At 34.8% G+C, this 12,137-nt stretch overlaps 1 protein-coding gene across 1 annotated transcript in view; it reads left to right on the forward strand.

Annotated features, from left to right (window-relative positions):
* The window catches only part of SCN9A (sodium voltage-gated channel alpha subunit 9), a 166,473-nt gene that overhangs the window by 98,862 nt on the left and 55,474 nt on the right, over positions 1-12,137 (forward strand). The window contains exons 13-17 of the mRNA XM_069574300.1: positions 2,661-2,790; positions 4,298-4,536; positions 7,096-7,269; positions 8,032-8,388; positions 11,011-11,487. Coding sequence (XP_069430401.1) covers positions 2,661-2,790; positions 4,298-4,536; positions 7,096-7,269; positions 8,032-8,388; positions 11,011-11,487 — 1,377 coding nt within the window. The remainder of the gene's footprint in view (positions 1-2,660; positions 2,791-4,297; positions 4,537-7,095; positions 7,270-8,031; positions 8,389-11,010; positions 11,488-12,137) is intronic.

A 12,137-nucleotide genomic window follows, 5' to 3' on the forward strand; every position in this document is an offset into this window, starting at 1 on the left:
CTATTGTTGTAGGTATCCAATTCCAACATATTTAAAATCCCATTTTTGAAAAATGGTACTTATCTACTGATATTATACTTGATTATGAATCATCCCCTTAGAAAATAATTTATATATCAGCATAAAATGCATTGATAATGCTAACATTATTAGTTGATAATAAGGTTACATGTCTGTAAGGAGATTTGGGTTATATGCCACCTACTGCTATTTTTTCAAGTCACTACTCTATATATACCTTGCTCCAAGGGATCTTATTTGAGTTCTTAATAATTAATAATAGTAATAATAATAGCAGACATATTAGTATTTATAGCAGCCCTAGGAGGTGATATATTACTATCCCTTTTATACACCTGGGGAAACTAAGTCACGGGGAAATGAAACAATTTGTGCAAAGTCACTCAGCCAATAAATGGTAGTCTTGAGATTAAAAAAGAGGCCTTCTGTTTCTGAGCTTGTGCTTTTAACCACCACACTTCTCTCTAGGATGTGGTAAACTTCTAAGGAATAGTTTAGAATAACTGATTTTCCCCCACACATAAATGAAACACACTGTTATCATTAAAAGAAATACCAAAACTCTGCCATCTGAAATCTGTGAATAAAAACATAATATCCAAAATACATATGTAAATGCAAACATATACATATAAGACAAAAATAAAACACCTTTCCAAAACAACAGTTTCAAGAGTTTGAGAGTCATTGAGTGGTATGAGAAAAGGGTGTGATGAAGCCTGAAAGTGAGATCTTTCTGGTTTTGGAGTTTCTTGGTTATCTGTTAAGCTCACTCACCATGTTACATTGTGTTGCTTGATATCGGAAAGGCTTTGACTAACCTAACAAGCTCTGAACTCATGCCACCTATTCATAAATCATATTTGCAGACAATGAAGTATTTTAAGTGAGAATGAAGTTCCATCAAAGCCATGGCCACACATGTATTTTCGTTTGAATGCATGCATGTGCTTTTGGGTCATATGTGACCTCTGTGCTTGCATGATATAGCTTCAGCCCTCTGTAAAGGTGTTTTTCTTATCAAACAAGCATGTTAAATTTCCATGGAATCATATCTTTGTTGTGTTTTGCTTTTCAATGATGTGTATTACCTATAAAAGATTATATAATGTGTATCAGATTTAGAGATTATTTCCTATTTTTAAATGAAATGTTTCACTTAATACTTAGTTTTACCACAGTAAAGTCATTATCACTCTAAATTCTAAGACTAAAACTACAGAACTGGAGTAATTAGTGGATACTTTATAATTCAATAGAAATAAATGCAAAACATAATAGCGTGAAATAATGTACAGTTTAGATGAAAAAATTGCATGAGAAATAATATAACCTTGACACCTGAGACATGTCTACATGGAGGAAAAAATGCTTTAATCAACACAGCCATTTGTTTGACTTGGGGGAAAAAGTAATCTCTGCTTCCAGAAAGTCAGTAAATTAGAGAGTATATCAGCTAAAACATGGTTATAGAGAGATCTCTGTAAGAAGCCACCTGCAAATATATGTGTGTGTATCCTCGCACATATATGGACATGCATACATATATATACATACATGTATTTATGCCTGTTTGTCTATATTTTAATATACAAGCATAGATAACTGTATCTAAATAATTATACTTTACAACTCTAAATCTGTATATCTCTATATATGTTTGTAGAATGGTATGTGTGTGTATATACACATATATATACATACCACATATCGCGACCCCATGAACTGTAGCCTACAAGGCTCCTCCATCCATGGGATTTTCCAGGCAAGAATACTGGAGTGGGGTGCCATTGCCTTCTCCATATAGTTGTATGGTTGTCTATATGCATATATGTGTATGTGTGCGTGTATTGTTGGCCTGCACTGAACTGACACAGTGTTTTAACTTTGGATTAGGTGCCAAGATTTAGAAATAAGACATCTTTACATAAATATGGGTATACCTGGTAAGACTGAGCTCATATTCCTGCATGGCAGCAATCCTTTGGAGCCTCTTTCAGATGGAGCTTACATTCTCCATTTTGATAGTGTCCCATCAGTCTTAATCATCATTTTCCTACTGAGTCATTCATCTTGATAGACTCAGAGCAGCTCATGAGATCTGCTTTGGCATGAGAAACAGTCATGACCCTTGCCCTGTTATTGCTATACCCAAACAAAGAATAATTACAGAAGTTTATCAGAGAACATTGAAGTTCTTCCTTTACACACACACACACACACACACACACACACACACACCATTGCAACACTTATTTAGCTGTTTTCATGTTAGGACTCTTACATAGTAAAGCTATCTGAATAAATTGGAAACCCAGGAAGATAGATAATGATAGTGATTATAACAATGAAAGCAGCTCATTTTAGTTTTTATTTCCTTAGTGTTAAGCCATTTAATCCTCATAACAAGATTGTGAGGCAAGTACTATGATTATTTCCATTTCGCCAATGATGAAATGGAGACAGGTTAAGTAACTCTCCTATGATACACAGCCAGTAAATGGCAGAGCCATGACTCAAATAAACAGTCTAGATTCTAATTGCTCACTACAATTTTGTGGGCAAGATTTTATTTTCTACCTATGATTTATTGAAATTCCATTCTTAAAACTGTAATTAATCATCTTTTTTTTTTTCAGGGTACAACCAATCAAATGTACAAGAAAAGACGTCACAGTTCTTACCTCCTTTCTGAGGATATGTTGAATGACCCCAATCTCAGACAAAGGGCAATGAGTAGGGCAAGCATATTAACAAACACTGTAGAAGGTATGGAATAACATTCTCTTAACCATACAGATTTTTAAACAAAATTCAGGTAAGTCCTGGTCAGCCTTAAATAGATATAGCAAGTACTTAGGAAGAATTCAGAGAATATAAAATGGTTATAAGCAATGGTAAGACTAACCAATAGGTACTAATGGAATTGTCTTTAGTGCTTAAAAAGTGGATAAAGTTCTTTGTGATTGTGTATAACGGACTTTTGGACTCAGAGGGAGAGGGAGAGGGTGGGATGATTTGGGAGAATGACATTCTAACATGTATACTATCATGTGAATTGAATCGCCAGTCTATGTCTGATGCAGGATGCAGCATGCTTGGGGCTGGTGCATGGGGATGACCCAGAAAGATGTTATGGGGAGGGAGGTGGGAGGGGGGTTCATGTTTGGGAATGCATGTAAGAATTAAAGATTTTAAAATTTAAAAAATAAAAAACTAAAAAAAAAATAATAAAAAAAATAAAATAAAATAAAATAAAAAATAAAGACAGGCTTTGGGTGATAATGACCTTTCAAAGATAAATAGCTTTATGGTACTAAATGAAGACAGTGAGGGTGGCCCAGGGCTATGTGACTCTCTTACTGTATATACACTTAGAAATCTTACCTAGTCTCTCGAAATTATGATCAAGAAAACAATACCAACTTCCAGATTCTGTAAGTTTCTGCTTCTGAGAACATTCTATAAAATTGTAAAATGGTAATATGTGACACCACATGTCAAGAGAGTGAGGCAAAAGCGCTAGAGAAAGCAGTTTAGAGAATATGATGTGAACAGCAGTGATCAGCCAAAGGGTGCCAATCTCAACAATGTATTGGCGCCCACCCTCTCTCCCCACAACATGCCTCTGGTTCCACCTTGTCCATGGGCTACCACTTCATCCCCCAACACACCCATGATGGGCCCAGCCAAAGTTTTCACCCACCTCCTAAATTTATGATGAGAGCTAAATGGGCTAATGGTGTGTGCTACCTATTGCATGAATAGCTCTATAAATTATTTCTAGTCTCTTGGTCCTGGGATTGTTTTCACCTGTGAGCCGGCAAAAGCTTTTCCTGGAGAGAATAGAAATGTATTATTATTGTAATGGGATTCAGGGCATAAGGGAATATATATATCGGGGTGTGTGTGTGTATGTATGTATATATTGGTTTATATGCATTTATCTTAAATATATATATTATCTGAATTAAGAAAAACATCAGTTTTTTTAACATATGTTAAGTGCTTGTTTCTCTCAGAGATATCCATAAATGCTCTCATTCATTAATTTCACTACCTTCTTCTTATGACTGATCTAATAAATGAATTCATGATATAAGATTTTTATGTTATATGCTATGCTTTCATAGAAAGGATATTGTTAAACTTATAAAGTATAAAGCAGAAGACTTGTTTCAGTGTTAAAGTGTACTGCTGATGTGTATCTGGTTAGCAATAAAATATATGATATGCTAATGCTTAACTTGGTGTTCTCTGTGGTTTTTTCTTCCAGAACTTGAGGAGTCCAGACAGAAATGTCCACCTTGGTGGTACAGATTTGCACACACATTCTTGATCTGGAATTGTTCTCCGTATTGGATAAAATTCAAAAAATTTATCTATTTTATTGTAATGGATCCTTTTGTAGATCTTGCTATTACCATTTGCATAGTTTTAAACACATTGTTCATGGCTATGGAACATCACCCAATGACTGAGGAATTCAAAAATGTGCTCGTTGTGGGAAATTTGGTAAGTCTGTTAATGTGTATTATGTACCCAGAACGTCTCTCTTTGGTTGCCATGATTATCATTCCTTTTTTTTTTTTTAAGTCAGATAGATATTTAGCTATGTTGTTATGCATGCTCAGAATTCACAATGTGAATCATTGTACAGAGACAAGTTTCTGGTGATAAACACTATGTTAAAGTAATTCTGCTGGCATATTGAGGTCTATGAATTATCTCCATAATGGATCACCATCTTGGGAGTAAATGTGTGTTTGTTTTCTGACAGGCATCTCTGTTAGCAGCAGCACTTTGAAAACTTGATAGTTTCTTGCCCGTTTTATAATTATATTGCAGCTTACTTGTGAGTACATACCCTACAAATTTTCAGAAAAACTATGGATACTTTGTTTTGACATATAGGTAAAGGATTCAGGCCTTTGAAGTCCCAAAGTCCTTAATTTGAGTCCTGCTCTTGCCTCCTATTGGTTATATGATCTTGGGAAAAAATTTTAATATCTATAATCTTTCATTTTCTAATTTATGTAATAATAATGTTTTCTTTATAAAATAATATTTTTATTTTAATATAACAATAATGTCTTGTTTATATTAAGTATATAAATAACATTAATGCTTATTTATTAACATTTATTGAGAGGAATGAAGACTTTCTACTCATTAGCCAGGCATATAGTAAGTACTTAAACCTGTTTTTATCAGTCATCACCATCATCATCGTAATCATCATTCTTTCTTTTTAAAAAAATTTTTGTTGGAGTATAGTTGATTTACAATATTGTGTTAGTTTCTGCTTTACAGCAAAGTGAATCAGTTATACACATAACTTATATCTGCTGTTTGCTAGATTCTTCTCCCATGTGGGTTGTAATAGAGTATTAGGCGGAGCTCCTTGTGCTACACAGTAGCTCCTTATTAATTATCTGTTTTTTATAATCATCATGCTTTCAATGAATCAGCAGAAACAAGCCTTAAGAACAAGAATATTTAGAAGTCAAAATGATTAAACTGGACACAGAAGAAATAACGGCAGCCTAGAAGGGATCTGTAAGCTTCGGGAAGATATGGGATTCTGTTAGGAAAGTCGATGCCAGAGTGATCTCTTAAATGGGCAGTGGTGATCACACTCAGCTAATGCCTTATGGCAAACAGAAAGTGCTAAGTTTCCAGCAATCTGCATAACCAGGCGGAAGTTCTGTTTCATAGCTGAAAGGTCCCAATGTGTGACTCTTTATCAATCATGAATAACTCTGGATGTCTTTGCAAAAAGTCTGTAGAAGATAATTTTGCTTTTGCCATGGTCCCAAATCAATTGCTATGTGAAGTCATAGAGTGTTTCTGAGTTGGTCTTCTCTCCAAAATTTCTTACACATATTCCAAGGCAGGATGTTTTAACTCATGTGCCCTGAGTTAGCATTCTTCTTTCTATTCCTAATTGCAAAAGGGCAGGACCATCTAGTTTCTTATGGTTGGTAGAGGTCAGATCATGAAAACCAGTACCTTCTCACTGAGCTGTCTGTATTGCTGTGAATCCAAAAATGATTCATCATGCTTCTTGTCTATAACTATAGTCCCAAGTCTGGGTGCTCCCTGCTAGTCTTCTTGATGATGTATTATTTTACAAATGACTCACAGTTACAGAGCTGACCATTTCCCTTTGAACCTTTTTTGCTCAGTTTCTTTGAATCAAATTGTACCCAAGTGATTTATAAGACTTTTGCTGTTGCCTTTTTAATTGAGTCCTTTTGATGCCATGTCATAAATTAATGATGTTTTGTGATGTACTTTTGTGTCAAAGCTTTGGAAATCTTTGGGGCTTCAGAGGATAAAGAATCTTTGGTAGCTCAGAGGATAAAGAATTTGCCTGCAATGCAGGAGCCCTGAGTTCAACCCCTGGGTTGGGAAGATCCCCTGGAAAAGGGAATGGCTACCCACCCCAGTATTCTTGCCTGGAGAATTCCATGGACAGAAGAGCCTGGCAGGCTACAGTCCATCAGGTCATAAAGAATCAGACATGACTAAGCGATTAACATTTTCACTTTGGAAATCTTACTTTAGTTGCCACTGTATTGATTAAATACTTTTTCCTCTTCTACTGATACATCTTTGGAGTGAGTCAACTTATTCCTTATTACTCTAAGAGAGCAGTCAGACCAAAAAAAAGACTGGCTCAAAATTTTAGTATCAATATGTTTCCTTTTTACTATCTTCCAGAATAAATTGTTGACATAAGTTATTTAATTAAGTGTTTTACGAAGAGTGCCTGTCTTAATTTTCAAAGGTTTTATGTATCAGAGATTTTAGTGTGCTCTTCCAAAATGCTCTCTAAAGGTGATGAAAACTGATAGAGTCAGAGCTTCTTAACTCTTCAATGCTTATAGCTATAGGAATAGTGATAGTTGGTTTATAGGATTAAATTAAATAATAATATATGTTTGTAAAGTATCTTTATAAAGCACATTGTCTGAAACACAGTAAATGCTACACAAATAGTCATTATCATCATTAGGTTGCTTTCGTACCTTTTAATAATACTACAAATATATTTTATTTCTCATGTAGGTCTTTACTGGCATCTTTGCAGCTGAAATGGTTTTAAAACTAATTGCCATGGATCCATATGAGTATTTCCAAATAGGATGGAATATTTTTGATAGTCTTATCGTGACCTTAAGCTTAGTGGAACTTTTTCTATCAGATGTGGAAGGATTGTCAGTTCTACGATCATTCAGACTGGTAAATATAGACCAACCTTGCCTTTATATTCTATGTATAAAGGGGTGTTTCTTTGGTTTTACATTACTTTTTTTTTTTTAACTTTTGGAGATGTGATTCAAAATATAAGATTAGATCTCAGTAGCTAGTAAAATGAAGTTCCTTCGGTAGCAAATGCACTTAAAGAGCTCAACAATATTTGATTGTTTTAATTTTGGGATCTTGAAGATGTATTCAGTTGTATATGCTAGTATAATGATAGGGCAGTAATTTATATCACAATAAGAAGCTTATAGTTTGTAGAATTTCAGCCATTATAGTATGTTCTTAATTTTGTGGATTTCATAAAGCTTATCCCCTAAAAATTGTTGTCTGATGTCAAAAATATTAAAGAAATAATGACTTTTTATTCCTTTTCCCTCTAATATATTGAACTTTCTTTTATGTCAGCATGAAAAAAAATTGTGAAAGTATCAGAAAATAGAATTAAAGATAAATGATCAATTCTAAAGGATATAATATCTGAAACTGTGATAAGAGATTTCTATAACTATCCTGAACTAAAATTACAGTTCCTTCAAAATATGTGTAGTAATTATATAGTGGCAAATATAACAAAATAATAGGAATATTGACAGTAGATTAAAAATTAATAATAAAAATAATTGATTTTAACTAGATAATGGTAATATTTTAGAATGAAATTTTGGAACAAAGTTCAAGACTGGAAACATTGAGAACTTTTTCATAAAAACTGATAATGAGTTTTGTGTTTACTCTTAGCTCCGAGTTTTCAAGTTGGCAAAATCTTGGCCAACACTGAACATGCTGATCAAGATCATCGGCAATTCAGTGGGGGCTCTGGGAAACCTCACCCTGGTGTTGGCCATCATCGTCTTCATTTTTGCGGTGGTCGGCATGCAGCTCTTTGGGAAGAGCTACAAAGAATGTGTCTGCAAGATCAATGAAGACTGCAAACTCCCTCGCTGGCACATGAACGACTTCTTCCACTCCTTCCTGATTGTGTTCCGGGTGCTGTGTGGAGAGTGGATAGAGACCATGTGGGACTGCATGGAGGTCGCCGGGCAAGCCATGTGCCTTATTGTTTACATGATGGTCATGGTCATTGGAAACCTGGTGGTACGTAATCACCTGCTCATACATTTAAAACTCTGCATAGAAAATTACTATATGATGATATGATCATTTATTTATAATTATAGGATTAATTAGGTCTAAAGCCATTAATTAGAATATTGACTATTTTAATCCAGTGAAGAACAGAAAAGATAATGAATTATTGTCTTAGTTTCTCTGCCAGATAATGCTTATTTATAGCTTTCACAATATTTATTTTAATGGAAAGTTTTCATTTTTCTACTTTTTCATTTTGATAGTAATGTCATATGAATTAATCCATGGTTTTCATATCTTTTAAATGTTGATTCAAACATGAAGCTATGCTAGTAAACAGAATATGATTAAATTAATAATAACAAAATGAATTTATAATGGGAACAAGGCAAATGGAAGGCCTAGTCCTGCTGTGTTATAGTCATATATAAGTCTAGCATCTATAATAAGTATCAGCAAACTATATGGCCCAAGGGCCAAATCCTGCACACTGCCTGTTTTTGTATGATTCCTGCAAAGCTAAAATGTTTTCTACATTTTAAAATAGTTTAAAAATATAAAGAAAAATATTTTTTGGCACAGGGAAATTAAATGAAATTCAAATTATAGTTTCTATAAGCAAAATTTATTGAAAACAGATATGCTTATTCATTTTCATGTTGTCTGTGGCTGTGTTACTCTACATAGACAGAGATCCTCTGTCCTGCAAAGCCTAAATAATTTACCACCTGGCCCTTTTACAGAAAAAGTTTGCCCACCACTACTCGATAGCACCTCTTTTACAAGTGATCTGCTTCTCCATTTCTGTTTTCTTAGCGTGTATGCCTTCTGCTTCTTTCTATCTTATACCTACCTGTTGGTGGGAATTTTCAAGCTTAGAGGCAGGAGAAAATTGGGATAAAATGCTTTTCAGTGACTCACTTCAGTTTTCAAAGCCATCATGTTCGTTTGATGTAGTTGGTCAGCCATTCGTCAGACTGCTCATCAAATATGGTTGTATATGGTAACAGCTATATGGTTAGTACCTTCACTTACCATTGACTTGAAAACAAGTTGCTAGATTTTTTTTAATCCTTGTAGCCCTCAAGCCAACTTGATAGTTGGTAAGAGAGTAGACATAAATGTTCTCACTACAAAAACATAATGGCAATTATGAGACATGATGGAGATGTTCCTTGACACTATGATGGTAATCATTTTTTCCATCTGTATGCTCATCAAACTATGTCGTACACTTTAAACTTATACAATATGTATACAATAAACTTATGCAATATACAATTAATATGATAATTATATCTCAATAAAGCTGGAAAAGCTAAATCTAATTACAAATGTGAAGGGAAAAAAATCTATTTTAACATTTGCAATGATTAAGGAAACTAAAGGGAGAATGAGCCCTTGGTTTGTCATCACCATTCCTGTTAGAACACACACACATCAGCAAACATATATTCATAGTGAAAAATATTTTTTTATTGACAATGAAGACCAACAGGAAAATAGTCTCAAATTTTCTTAATGATTCATCAAATTGATTTCTGTGATTTCCTCTTTCCCCTTCATCTCAGATTCTTCTCTTAAGCCTGATACATTAACACAGACATTGTTTTCACTTGTGCTTTTCTACTTACATTTCTGAGAAATTGTTCTAGGTGTGACCAAAATTAGTGGTGAGTTCTTTTTCCTCAGTCTGGTATAATTTTGATTGTTTAAATGTGAAGTAGATGTTTCTGGCCATGAAGAGACTTACATGAAAGGGTTTTTCAATTATCATTTTTTATATAAAATATTTTTAATATAATTTACATATTTTGAGCCCTCTATGAGAATTTTTTTTTAATAATATTCAGTTTTCTTGTACCCTTACCTCTAGGAGGAAAACAGGAATGGTTTTGCACACAAAATTTTTCTTCAAGGACAGGAGTTTTCCTGACCTGTTTTCCAGAAAAACCAAAATGATTGACAGTAAAGCCACCCAATCATAATGCCATTATCTCATTGAATTGGGTTCAATGGGCAGATCTTTTTCTTTGCTTTAAAAGTCTCATTAAGTTGCAAGTTGGCACAATTCTTGGACAGAATATTTTATTACAGGAACTCTGAAAGCATTATATGTTCCACTTATTGCAATAAGTGAAGTTTATCTTCTGGGAAATGTAAACGCAGATCTTGGCTTAAGTTACCTTCAGCACAACAGACACTAGTCACAATTTTCTTGTTCTACTTGTTTCTCACAGGTAACAAATACTAAGTAAAGGCAAATGTTAAGAGGGCATTTTAGACGCATAAAAGGGAATTTGGACACAAGTTTTCTGCTGTAGAAATGAGTGTAGGAATGACATCACGGTAATGGTGAGGGAACCTTCTCTTTGTTCCTCATGCTGGCCCTTTAAGGGTCAGGCTGACCTCTGCTCCAGCGTTCACAGAAGCTCACACACTGGGAGACTGATGAGAACTCTAGCTTCTCCTCTGCTGCCCCATCCCGTGTTCTTATCTATGGATGAGGAAGTACGGAGCTCTTCATTGCTGATTTGGATTTTGGCCTATATTTCAGAAAACTGTACTTATGTACTTTTTTATTTCCCATCTCCCTGTTTCTCCAACCCTATTCTCCTCCTGACATAGGTCCTCAACCTATTTCTTGCTTTATTACTGAGCTCATTTAGTTCAGACAATCTTACAGCAATTGAAGAAGACACTGATGCAAACAACCTGCAGATTGCAGTGGCCAGAATTAAGACGGGAATAAATTATGTGAAACAAACCTTACGTGAGTTTGTTCTAAAAGCATTTTCCAAAAAGCCAAAGATTTCCAAAGAGATAAGACAAACAGAAGATCTAAATTGTAAAAAGGAAAACTACATCTCTAACCGCACGCTTGCTGAAATGAGCAAGGATCACAATTTCCACAAAGAAAAAGATAAAACCAGTGGTTTTGGAGACAACATGGACAAATACTTAATGGAAGAAAGTGATGGTCAATCATTCATTCATAATCCCAGCCTCACAGTGGCAGTGCCCATTGCACCTGGGGAATCTGATTTGGAAATTATGAACACTGAGGAACTTAGCAGTGATTCAGATAGCGAATACAGCAAAGGGGTAAGATTGTTTTTTTACATAGATTGTTTAATGTTATTAATTATTATGAGTTAAAATTTCAGAATTCTGCTGTCATGAATTCTTTTCTAATATGCATACTAATAGGTACTTTGTGTGTATGTGAATTTGTACAATAACTTCCTGAAGGTTCACATGGTAAGGTTTTACCTACTGGTTCTTAATAACTGATATAATCTTATTTAGCTAGATTTGAAAGTATGGGAGTATTTAAGTCTTCCTTTCCTTTTTTCCATTTGTCATCAACTGTGAAGTCATATGCAGTCTCCGTTAATAGCGTCTGTTGGATCCACAGCTCTTCTCCATCATCTTTGCCTTTGCCCTCTGCTTGCCTAAGCATTTCCACATGGTGTCCCCACTGATATCTCTGCCTTCATTTTCCATCTGCTCTAATCCATTTGTTTGATTAATTTTACTCAGGTCCAGTCCTAATGACATCACTCCTTTTGAAGTATCCTTGATCCCCAAGGTAGATCTGAGTTGTACATTGCAGGTAAAAGCCTTCATATCATGGCCTCAACCAGCTGACTGGCTGTGTCACCTAGTCCTCACCCTGGGGCCCCTACATCTGAACCAAGCCAGTTTTCTTCCGGGCCACTTATGCTCACAACCTGCGTGATTTTGCTTGGGGT

This window comes from Ovis canadensis, chromosome 2 (genome assembly GCF_042477335.2).
Source record: "Ovis canadensis isolate MfBH-ARS-UI-01 breed Bighorn chromosome 2, ARS-UI_OviCan_v2, whole genome shotgun sequence".
NCBI lineage: Eukaryota > Metazoa > Chordata > Mammalia > Artiodactyla > Bovidae > Ovis > Ovis canadensis.